At 38.9% G+C, this 19,698-nt stretch overlaps 1 protein-coding gene across 3 annotated transcripts in view; it reads left to right on the plus strand.

The window, feature by feature from the left end:
* The first annotated feature begins 1,297 nt into the window (after positions 1-1,297).
* The window catches only part of ULK1 (unc-51 like autophagy activating kinase 1), a 99,133-nt gene continuing 80,732 nt past the window's right edge, over positions 1,298-19,698 (plus strand). For all 3 annotated transcript variants that reach the window (XM_063454381.1, XM_063454383.1, XM_063454382.1), the window contains exons 1-3: positions 1,298-1,925; positions 2,705-2,797; positions 2,897-2,938. In XM_063454381.1, coding sequence (XP_063310451.1) covers positions 1,785-1,925; positions 2,705-2,797; positions 2,897-2,938 — 276 coding nt within the window. In that variant the 5' untranslated portion in view covers positions 1,298-1,784. The remainder of the gene's footprint in view (positions 1,926-2,704; positions 2,798-2,896; positions 2,939-19,698) is intronic.

Below are 19,698 nucleotides of genomic sequence, written 5' to 3' on the forward strand. Positions count from 1 at the left end.
GCGGCGGGGGAGACCTAATGCGCATGCGCGGCGGGCGGCGGGGGAGACCTAATGCGCATGCGCAGCAATGCCGCACACACGCACATTAGACCTCCCCATTGGAAAGCATTGAATAATGCTTTCAAATGGAGATTTCGGCGACGCTGGAGGTCCTCACATAGCGTGAGGAGGTCCAGCATCGTTATAACACACTTTTCGTGTTCTATGAATACGGAAGTGTCCTCTAGTGGCTGTCTACCCTTAAAGGTAAATATTGCAGTTTATGAAAACTGCAATAATTAATTACACTTCCAGGGTTAAGGGTAGTGGGAGTTGGCACCCAGACCACTCCAAGAGGCATAAGTGGTCTGGGTGCCTGGAATCTCCCTTTAACGTTATAAACTCTACACCAACAGATAGGTGGAGTTATGTCATGACATGTCCTCTCTGTCTATTTTATATCTCCTCCTCTCTTACCATGAACAGCATGAAGTTTGTTCTTCCCAGGATACCAGTGAAAACAAGCACATGCTGATTGCATCATGGTACCTAACTAACAGAGGGATATGCAGCAAAATACTGTTCCCAAGCACCCTCACTCAACAGTTACCTTGCAGAGCACTATAAGATAGTAGTGATCTTTCTTTTTATATTAGGCAACTGCATTAAGTGAAATAAATAATAAAATAAAGACTATTATGATTCTGTCCCCTCCACAACGAGTAGAGATCTGGGGTTGCAGAGTTCCACAAGCAGGGCTTCAAAGCCTCTACCAACACCTATGGTGGAGTAACCTTTTAATAAAACATTATTTTTGTTTTAGGTGTTTCAATACAGGCAGAAAAAAAACTGTCAGGGTCACGCTTTGAGTGTTCCTTTAAGTAATAAACACGTTACATCTAATGGTTGGTAAACAATATACTCAACATTCCATATGATTAACTTATGCCCAAACGTTATACATTTCCCTATGATTACATGGGACCATTAGATTTAAATGGCTATTATATTTTATATTTTACAGCATGGAAAGCAACAACATTCAAATTTGAGCTGACAATGATTTTCTACAGAATAGAAAATATACTATCGATGCTGCCTGGCAATAAAACTATAGGAGCCTTCTGTTTACTCCCTCAAACCTGGTGCTCTCCACCTAACTATGTACAAACAAGTGGATCCCACCTTGGGAACTCTGAGACCCGCTATTCAAGCTAACGCTGCTAAGCAGTCCTACTCAACGCGCATGCGCGGCGGGGGCTGTCAGTCCAGGGGTGATTGTGCGCATGCGCAACACTCTCAGCCACACAATATTGCGTTGTACAATTAGTCGCGGCCCGTATTATCCAGCGGTGACAGAGGCAGCAGCACAGCGACAAGCAGGCTCCCCATCACCGCACCGGGGCCTGACAAACAGCACTGTGTTCTGTCTGAACAGGAAAGGCCTATAACCTAAGGGGGGCTGAGAGAGGGGTTGCATGAGCTTTCTGAGTTCCCCCCGTCACCATGGCATTCATCAGCCGCTTTCATAGCGGGGGACCCCCTGTCCTTCTCTGTTAACCCCCCACTCCCCAGGCTGGGCCCCCACACCCTATACCCAGTAACATGCCTCAGGGTGGATCAGAAAGCAGGGAGCAGCAGCCCATGCCAGTGACCCCCAGGAGCCTGATCCTCAGCTGCAGGGAGATTGACAGGCGAGCAGCCCTCCTCTTCCAGCTGCTCCTCACTTCCTGACTTGGACCCTCCATATACCCCCCATCCTCCTGTCACTATTATTTTTATTATTATTGTCAGCATTACAAATCATGTTCTCGCCACCTTCGCCTCTATTTGCTGCCATGAAGGAAGACGAGGAGGTCGTGACAGTGGGCAAGTTTGAGTTCAATAAGAAGGATCTCATCGGGACTGGAGCCTTTGCTGCTGTTTACAAAGGCAGACACCTAGAGGTAAACTGGATCTCACATCCCAGGGGGCAGATAGGCAGCCCTCACGATACAGGGGCAGACAAGCAGCCCTCACGATACAGGGGCTGACATAGACACATACAGGGACATATAAAGAATAACATATTCATGTGGGGCTGTTTACAAAGAATAATAGTGGGGGGAAGTTAAAGCAACAGGGACATCACATTGGTTTCCATAGTGACTGCCCCACTTTTAGAATTTAACCCCAGAATTAAGCTTTATACATAATCTTCGTTGTTTAAAATCAAGGGTAATATTTTTCTTATTTGAAACTTCAATCCACATGTGTATTCAATATCTATATCATTAAAAGTATCAGTGTGTTACGTTTGGCTGAAAGTAGTGCCTTTCTGTCCCCTCTTTGTGATGGGCAGAGGGCAAACGTGTAATGTGGATGTTTATCTATCTAGTACAACACATGATTTAGGCCGCTGGGACACAGCTTTGCAATTTAATAGGGTACACTGTTAGTGTACACAATGTAAAACTAGTAGACTTCTAAGATTAGATCTATTCTTGGAATAGAAAAACTGGATAGAAAAAGGCTAATGATATCCATCTTGTGCCAGTATTCATTCTAACAACATCATGAGTTGCTGAACTACAGTGGGGAAGGGCAAGTCTGGACAAGTGGAATTGATACCCAGCTTTGCTTCTGAATAGGATGTGTATTAAATGGCTTTGTACATTTCCCTTCATATACTGGTCCCACTGTGTTTTACACGAATGTACTTATTATTATTATTATTATTTTCCAGAAACAAGGCTTTCAGGTTGCAATTAAAGCCATCAACAAGCGAAAACTGGCTAAATCCCAATCTGTTTTAGGGAAAGAAATTAAAATACTCAAGGTGAGAGCAGTATTATATTGGCCATTTTAATAATTCTAAATTACATACAATAAACTGAGCATATAAATGGATTTTTATTCAATATCATTTTTATTGTAGGAGCTGAAACATGAAAACATTGTCGCCCTGTATGATTTCAAGGTAATCCCTTACATTTATGTAAATGTATTTATTCTATTGGCTCAAATGTTAAGAGATTTACAGTTCATATTGACATATTTGTAAAATAATCTACGTGTAAGTTTTAAAATATTGCTACTATGTGATATTATTATTCGGAATTTTATGTTCAATGCAATAAGGTTTGTTACTGGAGTTAATTATACATACATATGAAAATGCTTTAATGAGTTCCATACTTGTTTCTTTCCTACCTAGCAACACAGGCCGCTGTCCCTCGCTTGTCACGTGTTCTTCCTTCTTGATTGTTGACATTCCACTTTATTTTATTGTGATTGGCTAGTCTGTGTTCTTACGTCACGGGATTCTAAGAAAATCCTGCCTCGTTGTTTGTATACCGTACGTGCCGCGCACAGGCTTTCGGGAGATGTAGTTGTTTAGTACGCTTGCGAACGTTGTGATTATGTGAGTTTGAACTGCAACCCCCAGACGTGCTTGCGTGTCGTAAACAATTGTCTGGTTGTTCTTGGCAGCAGTCCTAACTGTTTCTTTGTAAGAGGGTTCAGCGTCTATTCAATCCTCCAGGAACGCATACCTGAGGCATGCTGAGATTTTCTTAAAGAGGATAAATTAGCAAAGTCATCCTGGGGCCCTGTAATATGCACATACTGTATTATTTAGACGCATGTTACTGGTGTGTGCACCAAGTCTAGGCCCAGAGAATAGTCTGTTCTTATTGTTGCTACAGCCTGACAAATTGTCTGTAGATCAGAACATTCTGAAATTACATGTTTGCTCAAGGTTATTTTTATAGCAAAAATAAAGGACCCAATTTAACCCCTTAAGGATCAAAGCTTTTTTGAGATGATATGTGTTTGTGACCAAGGCCTTTCGGCGTTTTATTTTGCCATGCATTAATTCTACCACAATTTCCCCCTTTCTATTTAAGTGTACCAATAATTGGGGCTTTGTTTTTATACCCTATATGTATACATAATGCTATTTTAAATAGACAAAAAAAAAAAAGGGAAAGCCACAAACTCATTTTTACTCATATCCCTTTAGCAAGTGCAAGTAAATAAAAGTAACTAAATAGATTCACTAATAAGTCCTGATTACTAAAATGCCCCAAAATGTCTAGGAATTACATTTTTAGAAGTTATAAAACAAATAATGTAATTAGTAAATTGTGGTTTTAGTGGTAAAACTTTACAACAATTGGCATGCTAAAATTACAACTTTAATAGTCACAGAATCCAAAACTGTTACACAAAAGTATATATTTGTAGAAAGTACATCCCGAAGGCTATGTAATTTAGAGCATTTTGACACATTTCATTTAACCATTTTATCACAAGCCTAGGTCAAACTAGTTAATTTTATGTGGTTTTTTTTCTGTAGACCGTGCATGTCCCACTACTGCAAACACCACATATTTGTATTCTGCTAGTGTTCTCAAGTGCAATAATACCCCACATGAATAAATTTTCCCTAATCCAACCCTTAATGCAATTTTTGATCCAGACCCTTTTCCTACCCCTAATTAAACCCATAATCATACCTATAATTCCAGTCCTAAAACCACCCCTTAACCCCCACCTTTCAAGAGATTCCATCTGCTTATGTCAGCACTGACATCAGCAGAGGGGTTCCTTAGCTCATAGTATAGAGGGCTCTCTGAGCCCTCTGTACATTGTGAGTGCAGGGGGCAGACAGGACAACATGCCCATGATCTTTTCAGACACTCGGGGTCTTTCTGAAACTTTGGGTTACTGTGCCAGGCATGGGGACCTGAAATAATAATGACCACTGGTCATTAAAGCCCTGCACTGCATTACGGCATAGACAGTCATGTTGTCCTTAACCCCTTAAGGACACATGACATGTGTGACATGTCATGATTCCCTTTTATTCAAGAAGTTTGGTCCTTAAGGGGTTAAGTAGTTAAGAAAAATATTTTTCAGATTACATTTACAAATCCTGAACAGCATCACCATTTAAAAGACTGTTATGTTTAGAATGTTACTCATTTTGTCTAAGGGCAGGTAGCATGGGTTACACAATTCATCTTGAGGTTTTGGTCCATACAAACATTAGCTCCTGCATCATTTTTGATGTGCTGTGGGATCAGTGTGATAACAAACCACAGTTATTTTTAAAACTAATATAGGACCAACATATGTAGGCACAATAAACAAAAAATACAAAATAACAGGTTATCAAAGTTGTATTTTTTAAGATTAGCCTTTTTAAAATTATTATGATTATATAAAATCTGAAATGATTGTCCAGGTTTGCTGTATATCTCGTGCAGAGGGGACTTGCCAGTAGTTCGGTTCTGTGCTGCCACTATAAGTTGGATTAGTCTGATATGCAGATTGTTTAGGTTCTCTCAGTAATGGCACAAGTGATGAAAACATTTTTGAGATCTGAGCGGGAACTAACCGAAGGGCAAGCTCGTAAGCTTTCTCTAAGCTCTGTTTTCTTTTATTGATTATACCTATATAGTACCACTGTACAGGCAACTTTAACTTATGCATCTGACACTTGAAAGATTTACCTCTGTAATTATTTATCTTTTGTATCTCTTAATGAACGTAAAAACATGGATTGATGTTCATGTATTGTTTCTGGGGGCTCCATCCCTCTGTTTTGCAAGCCTTGAAATAAAAAAAAAATTAAATTAAAAAAATGAACAACTCCATTTGAGAACTCAGATGTATAATCTGGTTTGAATTTCTTTCATTCATTTATATTGTGTTTTGTTTGCCATGAAAGTTTAGATCACAGATTTGCAGTAATTCTATTTATCTGTTCAGCCTTATTTTTTTAGGAGTAGGAATGGTCTGCCTTGGGCTGCACCAACTAGACTGTAGACCTGATGTAAAGGTCTATAAAAAATAATGAAATTATGAATGTGAGCTACTGATTGACCAATAGCGTCAGCTGACCGCTCTAGCCAGTCAGCGGTTCCCCTGCCTGGCGGCACTCCATGCTTCCTGAAACTCAATTGAAGAATACAGATGGTGCTGGAGTTTAATCTTGGGGGTTAACATGTTCGAGTATGGTTTAACCCTCTCAATTAAGAAAGCGCCAGGGACCTCTGGGCACCATAACAACTTTATTTTGATGAAGTTGTTATGGTGCCCACACAGTTCCTTTATTGCGAGTTTCAGCATGTGCTCTATGAGTAGGCAATCAATCACATACTTAGCTATTGTTTATTTTAAAATTTAAAAAAAAAAAAAACCTGTCTCACAGTAGTATCTGCAAGCGTTTGTATGACAAAGAACGCATAAGCACTTACTAAAGTGGGGTGCTGTATAGACCACATATATTGCCACACAAGTAATAAATGCCAAACAATTCAGAATGGTCCAGCAATCTCTAAAAATAATGTAGGGAAGCACACAAACAGCAATGTTTCAATTCACACAGGAGACAAAGGTTCATGTGTGAGCTGAAACATTGCTGTTTGTGTGCCTCCTGCTGTGCACTAAATAAAACACTACATTATTTTTGGTGCGTGCTGGGATGTTCTCTTCTATAGGAGTTTGGTGATTTTGTTTACATATTTTCTAATCATGTACCTTATGCCGTTATCTTTTCTATTTAGAGCACAGTTAAAGAGTCACCTTATGAACCAAGACCATTTCATCTTAATTAACTGATTTTGGTCCATAGATCCCTGGTCTGCTGTCTAGTAATGTAAAACATTTGGCCATAAACACACCTCAAGAGTCTGAGTAGCAACTGCTAGAGGCACTACTTCAATGGTCTTCACATACAGTGTCATCATACAAAGCTTGATGATGTAGATTAGAACATTGTGAATGCTTCCAATAGAGAAGCACTGGATTTAGTGCTTCTCTGTGAAGAGCATCCAATTGGTGGAGCGTAGCATTGGCACAGTGCTTCTCTCTGAGAAACTGGTTTGGAGATCATCCATCATGAGTGAAATTGGTGCGGGAGGAGAATGTCTCTGTGTAGGATTACAGGTGAGTTTAAAGGCTGTTTAAAATTATTTGTAAAAGGTAGGAGGCCTGTATCTAAAATAACACAATTAAAGGAATGCTACAAACCGCTAGTTGTAGTGTTTATGGTGTCAGGAGTGTCCCTGGCTTCCCTCCAATCATAAGTAGCCATGCCGTTTTTGAACTAATATGAATTCTTACCTGGGGTCTGCTGGGTGCCACTTCTCACCACCACTACTAAGCAGGAGCATCCATTATCTCTACTGAGCTAAGCCTTGCTATGATTTGACTAAAAACTAACATACCCTTATATTTATCAAAGTCTTTTTGCATTGATGGTACGGAGGACATCTGTTTGGTTGGCTCTTGGAACATATGTTATGTATTATGTTTATTTTTATACATTGTTTTGAATGAAATTGAATGCCTCTTAATTATATACATACCTGTTAATAACACATGCTTCATTTGAGTCAAGGGCAGATTTTATATTTTTATGAATATTTTTCACATTTATTTTTATTAAATTACTAATTCCACTAATCTCTTAATAGATATGAGGTTTCTTGTGATTGTTTTGTATGATAAAGTGTCTGATACATATTTATAAATGGAACACTATAGACACCATATCTACTTCAGCTTCTTGTACTGGTTATAGTGCCAGTGTACCATCCCTAAGGTCTTTGTTTTAATTTGCCAAACTGGCAAAATTGGATTTTAATCATAGTTTAAGGCTCCTTAAACAAGCCTTGTCAGAGAGGTGAGAATTACATATCCTGGGTTGAGGTGGGCTGCCTTGCAGCCACTGCTTCCCAGAAGCTACCAGTCCAAAGACTGTCTCTGATGCTTGGCAATATTATTTCCCAATTTTATTTATTTTTGTTTACTTGCATCTTTTCTATTGCATGTTCTAGACACCATTTGTTGTGTTATTACTGCACCATTACAGTCCCAGTGATGCGAAGGTGAAGGTTGTTGAAGATGTGTGTGCATGACTTTGTCAGCATAAGGCTCCTCCACCAAAGGAAGTGATGCCACTCCATAAATATTGAGGAAGCTTAGTCACTCCATAACCTGTTATTGTCTGCGTGTTTAAGGGAAAATTAGTTTACCCTAAACCAGTTTTATTATGCAACCAATTCTGTCATTAAATTCCTATGCTCCATCTCAGGCAGAAGATGCTTTTATAAGAGCATTTGTCATTGATGTTGTGATAATTTGCAGTCACAGTGTTTTAGGGTGTATTTAGGAATATCCTGCTTTATCAGTACTTTGCAAAATCTGTGTTCACTTTTAATAACTGAAAATGCAGTTTGATATCTCTATATTTAAATATTCTAATGAAATTGCATTCTTTGGAACATTAATTCATAGAACATTTTGGTTTTAAAATCATTCTAGTTCTAGTGTATATCATGTGATGAATGCCATGGGTTAGGCCAATGGCTAACTTTCGATTTAGATGACTGTGATCTATATTTAATTTAAAGCTCTGATCACTTGACTTATGACAAAATACACGCACAGACTACCAAGATTAATTCCTTAGTGCCGTATGAAATGTGGGAACGCTAATCATGAAGCATGGAGCTCAAGTAACTCTTAGATTCAGTTGGAATAAATACATAAATCAAATTACAAATGTTTCAAGAGGATGATTTATGTTTGTCTTTAGTTTTTTTTTATAGTTTTCCCAAGATTTCAAGATTAAAAACTCAATTCTTTTTCAGGATAAAATATTATAAAAATGGGAAATAATATTGCTAAGCGACAGACAGTCTTTGGACTAGTAGTGTCTGGGAAGCAATGTCTACAAGTCACCCCACGTCAGCACGTGTGCCGAGACCCAGGATATGTTTTCTCACCTTTCTGACAGGGCTTATTTGAGGCCACTGACTATGACATACGTAGAAGTAATAAAAATATTGATTCTATTTTAAGCTTTAATTTTTGTTTCTTTTTGTGCTAAATCTCAGAATTTTGGTAAATGGAAAACCTAATTTGTCAACACTCCTTCAAAATAATTGTTTTTTATGGACAATCTGTTTTACCTTTTTAATCCTTAATTTATACTTTGAAGTGGAGTTATAGGTTGGAATTGTACCCTCCCTGGAACAGTTTTCTTTTAGCTTTGTGGGCAGCTTCATTAATATATATATATATATATATATATATAATTTGTTTTAATTTAAGTTACTTAGTGCATGCATGAGGGTAGGGTACAGATCAGCATATGCCTTACAAGAGGTTGTAGAGTCAGGAGGAAGCATAATTTCCGCTGTAAAGTCACAGATTGTGGGAGGTCACTTTTTGCCCATTCCTGGCCCCTCTAAAATCAATAGATTTAAATGAAACACGGATAGAAAGCTCCGTCAAGCATGTCAAGATTATTTAAAAGAAAAATGTCAAGCTCTATAACCATTTGGCCTGTTGTAGTGTTTATGGTGCCACGGCATTCTCCCAGAATAAGTAATCAAATCATGTTAGAACGGGTTGACAATCTATTGCCTGCCTCTGCCTCCCCTGCAGCTAGAAGCTCTTACCTCTAAGCGAAGTTGCTTCGAGCAGGGCCCAGTAGCGGCCCAATGGAGCTTGCTGGAATCTCCTTTCAGGAGCATTCGGCAATAGAGGAGATGACGTCTGGCATCCGCTGGTACCCAGGTAAATTGTCAAACCATTATTAAATAGTTTGGCTGCTTTCTCTGGGATGTCGCCAGGGCATCAATGACACCATAAACACTACAACATACTCTAGTGGTTCTGGTGCTCAAAGTGTTTATTTTTTAGTAAATTCATTCACTTCTTTCCAGTATTTTAGTATTGGATACTATGCCCTTTGCCTATTAATACAGAAACATCCACTGAATTGCAAGTTGTAAGAGAATACATTATTGATAAGATATATGTTGAAAGCGATCTTTAACAGTAACAAGGAATTTTTTTATTATGGTAAACCTAAGCCTAGCAAGGAAATACAAGTAAAATATGTGTGATCAGGAGAACGAAAAACAAACCTGTCATTATATATTTTGGGCTGGCCAAGAATTTAACTAATATTTTGTCAGCATAACACTGCGTTGCTGACAATTAACTTTAAAAGGGTGTTGTTCAGCCAGGTTGCTGTTATTATTTTTATAGCAATGACTCACCCAGCTGTCATCTTCATGTTATTAAGTTGTGGATACTTCATACATCACTTGACTTATGACAAAGTACATGCACAGGTTACCAAGATTAATTCACTCACGTGCCGTATAAAATGTGGGAACGCATATCACGGAGCATGGAACTCAAGTAACTCTTATATCCAGTTGGAATACATACATAAATCAGATTACCGGTACCAATGTTTCAAGAGGATGATTTATGTTTGTCTTCACTTTTTTATAGTTTTTCCAAGATTTAAAGATTAAAAACACTTTTTTTTTTTTTTTTTTTACTGGTTAAAATATAATCATATAATGATCTTAAAAGCAAATCTGTTCGTACATGATTTTCATAGGTTTTCATTTTAGTTACTGGTTTCTCAAGTAGGCAATTGCTTTTTCCAGACTGCTAATGGAGTAGTGCATTTACTTTTAGAGTGGCACAGTCATTAACATGTTCTTTACAGAAATCAATTTAAAACAATATTCCCAACATAGTGATAGCATTTTCTAGAAGTTCTAGAAGGTTTAGCTGTAATTGCCACTTCAATATCAGACAGTGTTTTTCTGTTAAAGGATGACATTTTGGAATCTTTTTACAATTTTCAAATATTGTGTATTAAATCCTTGCCCCTATGTTGTTCTATTTTGAGCATAGTAGCAGTCATCACTGTCCTGTAGAGTAGATAGCAGCAGTGGGGGAGGGGTTATCTACATGCACCCTATTTGCTAACCTACTGTGACTGTTACAGATAAAACAAAACTGCATAGAACATTTGGTGTTGACAGCCGAACAGAATCTGGTAACAACTTTCCAATTTACAGAAAAACTGAAATTGTTCATTGAACTCTCTGTTGTTGACTATATACCTTGCTCAATAAAATAGTAGAAATGATGGTACATTAATGGATCACTATAGTGTCTGGAAAACAAAGCGTTTTTTCTGACACTTTAGTGCCCTGAGGGTGCCCCCACCCTCAGGGTCCCCCTTCCGTGGCGCTGAAGGGGTTAAAACCCCTCCAGCAGCTTACCTTTATCCAGCGTCTGGCTCCCCGCCGCCATCAGCTCCCTCTGCCGCCGCCAGCGGAGCCGAATGCACATGCGCGGCAAGTGCCGCGCGCTCATTTAAAGTGTCCATAGGAAAGCATTTCTCAATGCTTTCCTATGGACACTCTGCGCGATGGTGGCATAACAGAGGCTGGGTTATCGCCAAATGTAAACTGCTATGTTTGCATCTGAAGGGTTAAAACCTGAGGGACCTGGCACCCAGACCACTTCATTGAGCTGAAGTGGTCTGGGTGACTATAGTGTCCCTTTAAGAACTTCTGATGTCACTTTAATAGTTCAAACTGGTGTTGTGCTTGCCATGGGTCGAGTAGAGCCAACATTTATACTTCCCAACTTTCTCAGATCTGTTGGCCCAATTTCTTATTTACCAGTGTTGGCAGGTTAGGTACTTTTATTGTAGTAATTCTTGGATAACAACTATGACGTGTTTTGAGTTACTCTGAAAGTATTGAATTTGATGAGCACTTACTGCTGAGTACACCCACCTGGAGTCATTAATTACCTGAGTGGGTAGATCAGTTAGGAATTCTGGAGGTTATTGCGATATCTTTTGTCTTATTTTGGCAACTTTCTTTGTAATTATCAAACTATAATAGAAAGGGAGTACCTAATAATAAGCTTACTATCTGTTGAAAGATTATTATATCTATCATATTTTTCTCTCATTCTAGTGGAAAATAAAAGACAAGCTGTTCACCTGTAATATAACAAAGGCCCGTGTCTTGTTACTTATGTTGATGTCTTTATAATTTTTTTTCTGCCAAGGTGTGTCACAAAATATTAACAGTGTAGCTCCCATTCCATTGTGACCTACAAAATGCAATGCCCAGTGTTTTATATATATATATAAAAAAAAAACTGTGAGCTGTGTGTGTGTATAGAGATTGTGGCCGTATTAGTCCAGTAACGAAAATGTAAAATAACAGAATAATTGCACATAAATACCTTGGAGTAACAGAATTTAGGTATTACAAGAAACAAGAAATTTGCCGTTTCCTTTCAACTCCTTATAAAGATTAATATGTTTTATTTTCACTTTTGAGGATACACACTTTGTGGAGCTTGTAGTGAGGAGTTCAAATATTTGTGTTGTTAAAATAATGATCATTTTATGGTTAATGTGTTAATAGACAAGATTGTGATTCTCAAAGGGTTAAAACTTCCTTTACATTACTTCATGTCTGATGTGACAATCTTTGCACGTTGGGAACAATAGCATAAATAGCAACCGTGCCATTAGTCAGCTCCCTGCAGCAGCTGCTATGTACACCTGGCTCTCATTGTATTCACCTGCCTGGGCAGGTGAGCAGTTTATACTCCACCTACATTAGAGGTACCCAGCAACTGGCAATTGGTGACATGCCATAGATGGAAGTCTAATGGGATTTATTATGTAGGAAAAAATGAAAAGGCACTTTACAGGCACAAATACAATATAGGTTACAGTTAGCTTTCCTATGTGTTTTTGTTTTAAACCTTTCTCTTTGCATGAAAAAGTTAGTGATATATTTTCAAAATATATAGTGTGTGAATCCGGTATGTATTAACCAATAAAATAACTATTTAACCGATTCTGTAGTTTAGTAAGAGGACATTTGGCGAATCATGCTACCGGTAGTTATATTTTTATGCGAGCACTGTTTTATAGCTGACTAAGTAGTATATGTAAAGCATAGGTGCTGCCTGGTCTAAGTACGCTGTATTTACTTAGACATTAACTAAGATAAATGTTATCAGAACAAAAATTATTGATGGCCTCACTGCACCCATGTCCCAACTTTACCTTGGATGGAAAGATTGTGTCCTTAATGTGTGTTCAAACTGCTGGTTTGCATGAAGACAAACAGAGAGGTTCAGGTCATATCAAAACAGGCAAAATAAATGCAAAACCAGCTCATATTCTGTTTATTAAAATGCTAGCTTTATTTTCCAAGATACGTTTAAAAAAAGATAAGCAATAATAATTGCATATTTAATTCTTCAGCTTCTCACTGCATTATGAGTTTAATTGACAGAAGATAGAGGAATGTGTTTGCGTTAATCACTGGGAATTTTGAAAAATTAACTATTGCATTGCCCATTTGTGGGCAAAATAGACTGCTGGAAATATAATTTGATTAATAACATATATATATATATGTTATTAATCAAATTATATTTCCATTTTCTTTTTAATTGCATTGCCCATTTGTGGGCAAAATAGACTGCTGGAAATATAATTTGATTAATAACATACATATATATATATATATATATATATATATATATATATATATATATATGTTATTAATCAAATTATATTTCCAGCAGTCTATTTTGCCCACAAATGGGCAATGCAATTAGCAAATATATATATATATATATTTGTCCATTTTGTTGCTTACAATTTGTAAAAAAAAAAAAATTAAAATTAGGTATCTTAAACTCTGCCCCCCCCCCCCCCCCTTCCCATCAGCTATTGATGGCTTGCAGTTTAGTTCATTGTCTCCTTCTACTGCCCTAAATAGGGTTAACTTGCCTTAAAGGACCACTCTAGTGCCAGGAAAGCATACTCGTTTTCCTGGCACTAGAGTGCCCTGAGGGTGCCCCCACCCTCAGGGACCCCCTCCCGCCCGGCTCTGGAAAGGGGTTAAATCTTACCTTTTTCCAGCGCTGGGCGGAGAGATCTCCTCCTGCTCTCCTCCTCCGATCCTCCTCTTCTCCTCCCCGTCGGCTGAATGCGCACGCGCGGCAAGAGCTGCGCGCGCATTCAGCCGGTCACATAGGAAAGCATTCATAATGCTTTCCTATGGACGCTGGCGTGCTCTCACTGTGAAAATCACAGTGAGAAGCACGCAAGCGCCTCTAGCGGCTGTCAATGAGACAGCCACTAGAGGACATAGGGGGAAGGCTTAACCCATTCATAAACATAGCAGTTTCTCTGAAACTGCTATGTTTATGAAAAAATGGGTTAACCCTAGAAGGACCTGGCACCCAGACCACCTCATTAAGCTGAAGTGGTCTGGGTGCCTAGAGTGGTCCTTTAAATCCAGCAGAGAAATGTTCTTTCACCATAGTTCTATCTACTCTGCCCACCAGGAGAATATCAGTACTGGTGATTTCCTGGCCAACAGGATTTTGGAGAAGCATTGGGATTCAGGATGCTTTTCATAGTTAAGCATTGGATTTAATCCCTCTATAATGGAAGCAACGCCTTTCACTATTTGCTGGGGCACATATCAATCATGAAAAACACCCTTTTGGTTGTCTGACAGCTCTTGAAATAGGTGCTTTTTTTAAAGGGACAGAAAGGTGACACTCTGTTAATCCCTAAGACACTTCCACATGATCACTGCCAGTTTAGTTCAGCTTCGGTAACTCTGATTATTTGAGAGCATGGGTATAAAACGTCTCCAGCATTTATAGCTCATCAATGTCTTCCAAGTTGGATGATGTTGAGATTTGATATGGCAGAAGTGTTCCTTCCTATCAATGTACCCGTGATATGGGGGCATTCCTTTGGTGCCAGGAAAACCATTGGTTTGTAGCAAACCATTACTGATACTAAAATAAGGAATATAGCCAAAAGACTCTTGGCAGTTATGTTGCTTGGAGTGTACGGACTCAACTTGATGCAGTTCCAAATAATCAAGTGCTAAAGGCAACATAGCTGCTAATGCATAATAAATAAAAGTATATTGTGTGACATTTTTTGTCTTTTTCATATACCGTTTAGTGAAAAATTCTATTTAACATATTCAAGATAACTGGCCATTTAATGCAACCCTTTGTTTGCTTGAAACAAATGGATTGAAAAAACCTTTGTCCTCAATACTGTTCTTGCAGTGCTTTTGCACATTGTCTAATGGTCATTCTCTCCTTACACATCCTCGTTGTGTTATAGAGTGGACATCAGTTGTTGTCATCTCATTATCTTAGAAAACCCCTGGAGTGCAAGGGGAACAGATGTCCTTATGATGCAGGTGACATGAGGTTACAGGTGGCAGGGAGGGGGTGGTATTAACAGACGTCTCTTGCCTTTACTAAGCTCTGTAAATTAATAGGCTTTGCTCTTCTTACTGAATACTAGCCGAACGCTTTGTGATAAACATCAGTTAAGCCTAAGGTTCAAGCTTATTCATATTTAGCTACTTAAATCATAATTACATGCTTTTGCTATTTCATGATGAAAAGTCATGATTTTACAAAAGACATGGATGCGAGTATTGCTTTACCCTTTCTTTACTGTCCACCGACTGCAGCAAGGAAAATACACAAATTGAAAAAAATATAATAGAGTGGTGACCCCAGCCAATACCCATTAAGGTTCAGTATAAGCCATGAGCACCACCCAAGACATTCCTCTTTCTTTGGCAATGAACAAATAAACTCAATAACTGCAAAACCGCAAACAATGTAAGCATGAACAGTCCAGGAAAACAAGTATCCTCTAGGAAAAAACCCAGAGGACAAAAAGGAAGTCCCTAAAAAACCTGTATGTACTAAAATTTACCTTTTATTGGGATGACTTAAAAAATAATATATAATAGGTAACAGCAAAATAATGAAATAAAAATTAAAAAACTGAACCTTATACTTATAGAGGGATGTAAGCAGTTAATGGCGCACTGGAAACGTGTCTTAGCTAAAATTTCAGGGCGTAACAACCACTTGTAACCGCTAGTCCTATAATACTACTGGGATGTCTAGTCACAGATTGTACAGAGTTTATACCTTCATGGAGCCTATATGTACGAGAAACACATAATTAGTTTGCTCTATCTGGTCTCATTGTGGATACACCTAACAAAGAAAGACTGAATCCTTTGAACAGTTGCATACAGCAGCTTAAGTTGAAGCTATAGGATTAGCCCCAACTACACTACCAAGTCATGACAGGTTGTAAATGTATGGTAAGGCACCAAGGCGCCGACGAGAGTCTAAAAGGAAGACATGTAAAACACCACATCGAGTCCCTCCAATGGAAACAGAGCATGTCCTGAGATCCCTCCCCTAGCGCCATTGTCAGGTATGCAACCTTGAGATAAAGTTTTGCTAACCAATCATTCTGAAGGAGCAGGTACCGCGAGTCATGGCCTCCAAGTAGGCCAGGTACCACCAAAATGTGGGACCTGAATGTCTGGATGCTAATGGTTATACTGAAACCTGAATGTGGATTGGCTAGGGTCACTCTGTATGCTTTTTATTTCTATTAGTGTTTGTCCTTTGCTGCAATTGGTGGACAGTAAAGGAAGGTTAAATCAATATGAGCCTCTGTGTCTTGCCATAATATTGACTCACTTCACATTTGGCACATAGCATTGTTAGTGTAATTTTTCTTTGGCATTTAGAACAGTCTGAAATTAGTTATCAGCTGCACACTGCTGATCCTAGTTGACCTAATAAACCTCACTTCTATAGTTTGTTGATTTGAAGCATCTGGCCGATAAGTCAGTTGCTTGTTGATTGAGAAACATGCACCTTGCAGGAAGTGTAAGGTTTGAATGTGTGCAACTGACTCTCCGAGAGCCTTTAATCAGGTTGAAAGACAGAATTAGCCGATCTGATGCTTTTAAATAGATTGATAGGCATTCAGCTAACTGATCTGGAGCTTGTAATCCGGGTTAATGGACTTGCAGCTAGCTCATCTGGAACTGGTTATCAGGTTAATATGGATACTGTTAGCTGATCTTAAACTGGTTATCAAGTTAATATGCATGTAGCTAAATGATCTGGAGCTTGTTATCAGGATGATAGATATGTAGCAGTCTATCTATTTCTGGAGCTGTTGAACCTGGTCCATTGGCACGCTTCCAGCAGATCTGGTGCTATGAATCCGTTTGGTAGTCACACAGTTTATAAATGTTTATTATACCATGACTCTATGTTTCAATAGCCACAGGCTTATGCTATTGTAGTATGATTTCCTAGAGTAGAAAACGCATATTATTTTTATATTTTTAAATGTTAACACGTTTAGTTTTCCTAAGATGTGAATTATTCGGGAATGACAAACCCACTGTTATTTGTCCTATAAAGAAGCATCCTTTGATTCTTTGGGTTATTCATTCAACTGGGGATTTTGGAGAATGTAGTTAAAATGTTTAAGGAATAAAAGTCAAATGGGAAACATTCTTCAGTTGAGCTAACATTTGCAATTCCCTTGTCAAGTCCACAGTGCACATATTCGTGAATGGCCCTGCCAATGTTTTTTCTTGGCTGTATTATCAAAACACATAGAATAACTATAATATTGCAATATAAACATTATTATAACAGTACTATAACCATAGTCCACTGTAGTTGTTATGGTGCCAGGGGAGCCCTATCACTGTAACAGAGTAAGTAGTCAAACTGTTTTTTATTTGTCTTCCCCAAGCGCCTATTACTTCTTCATCCGGTTTTCTCCAGCAGTAAAGCCGGATGTCTTAATAGGTTCAAGCTCAACCAATACAGACTGCACTCATTGGCTCAAAGTGCTCATCTGGCTTTCCCATCCTATTAAAAGTTGCCCTACCTTTCCCTGCATAACTCTATAGACTGTTCCTGCAGTTTGACAGGAAGCAGGGGCTGTGAAAGAATAGATCCAGATATTTGGAGATGTTCTTTTAGATGTAGGGGAGGAGGACATTTCTGTTCCAGTCCTAAAATGACTGATCCACTCTGTAATATGTTGGTTTATGGCCGCCAGGCTCCACTCTTAGAAATTGGGAATATTAGCAAACCTTAAGCTTGATTTGGATTCATAATTTTGACCAAGTGATAGTCTCACGCTATTTCATGGCTGTAGTAAATAAGTAAAAACTGGTGTTTCTGTAGAGTTTCATAATGGCAAATTAAAGGGGGAAACACTTGCAGTACAATTGCTAATGCCAGCAAAATGTATTGCATATACTAAAATATTAGCATCATACAAATACATTAACTGCCTTGGTGTAATCTTTATGTGTGTTGTTATACTGTTCGATAGCAAGCTCTTTCCCATATGGCACTATATCTGTACCACTTTGCCATTATTGTAGTTTTATTATTGTTACGATATAAGCGGTACAGGTTCTATATAATTCCTTTAAAAAAAAAAATCAAGCCTCTTGGAAAGCTGTGTTATGTAACCGCCAGGCTGTCAGAATATCAGGTGTTTTTAATCTCGTTCAGAATAGCTTCTCAGACACTTGTGAGGACGTTGGACCTGTCTGTTTCTATTACTCAGATTGGAACATTGTCTGTGAAAAGATAACTACCCAGGCTTAGCCTGGTATACCCCCTCACCTCCCCCACTCTTTTGTCCCTTGTTAAATAGAAGAAAAGCTGGCCTACGTGTTCTTTACATAAACAGATGGCCTGCAATGCCCCCGTATCTTCATAGGACAGCTGAGTGCAGATCAGCTGTGAAGATGGGATGGCGGTCTCATGTCTGCACCATGCTGTTGCCAGGCAGAACAGCAATCGGGGAGAGCAATGACTGCTTCTAATTAGTGTGCATGCTAAATTATTATTATTATTATTGCCATTTATATAGCGCCAACAGATTCCGTAGCGCTTTACAATATTATGAGGGGAGGGGGAATTTTTTTTTTTGTCAATCTTTCTTTTATTGAAGCATTTTTGATGGGGTACAGAAGAGAAGGAGGGAAAAGTATAGTTTGATTACAGTAGAGAGTTTAAACATTATCAGCTTTAAACTATTACATTTCTGGGATAACGATGCTTCGTTTTTTAAATTGTTAACTTGTCGTTCAGGAACAACATAATATATTCATGAGCACTGCATGACGTGTTGGGATGTCAAAGGAATAGCAAAGTACAATATAATTTCCTAGACATGCAGTTAGTAATATAGCACGATTCAGGCTGGATTCGCTCCAAAAACTACCGAACATATCACAACAGAATATTACCACTGTAGCGTAGCAGACAATCACATAAATTAAGCGGGTATGACCTGCGTATGGACTAAGTGAACTGTAACACGGCTTCCATTGGTGTCTAGCACCTCCTGCCCCTTAGTATCACCCAGTTAGACTAACGCTTAAACGGTTTGGTTTTGGGCATGTAAACAATATTAAGGTACCCCTATGCACCGGTCCCTGTCTGTACAGTGTAATGCCTGTTTATAAATCAAATGCATGTGAGCATGTGTTCTCAAGTGTGTGTAAGGTCAGATGGCAGGTATGTGTCGGTGTTGCATAACTGTCTAAGCTCTAAAATGCTTTTGCTGGCAGCATATAACGTGTATCTGTACTTGCCACTGTTAACCTACATAGCAAGGTATAAGATCAGTTAGATAGGCATCATATTGTCCAAAAGCGTGTCCGTCCGTCCGGTAGGATCTACAAATCCGTTGTTAGAGCATGTTAGTGCCCAGAGTATGCAGGGCTAGCAGAGTGACAGTGTCCCGTACCAGCGCTTACATGCAGCCTCCATCCAGTTCTCTATCACCCGATGCCGGCTCTGCAAAGGCGATGTGTGACCGACTCTCGGTAGTTGTGGTTAGCTGCAATTCCTGTGTCAGAGAGGGTGTCCCCCCAGCCCCAGGCTGGAGTGCAGGCCTGCATCTTCGTTCCACAAACTCGGTTGCCTCTGGGGTCCGGGTTTCCTCCTCTTGTGGGA

This window comes from Pelobates fuscus, chromosome 5, assembly GCF_036172605.1.
Source record: "Pelobates fuscus isolate aPelFus1 chromosome 5, aPelFus1.pri, whole genome shotgun sequence".
NCBI classification, from domain to species: domain Eukaryota; kingdom Metazoa; phylum Chordata; class Amphibia; order Anura; family Pelobatidae; genus Pelobates; species Pelobates fuscus.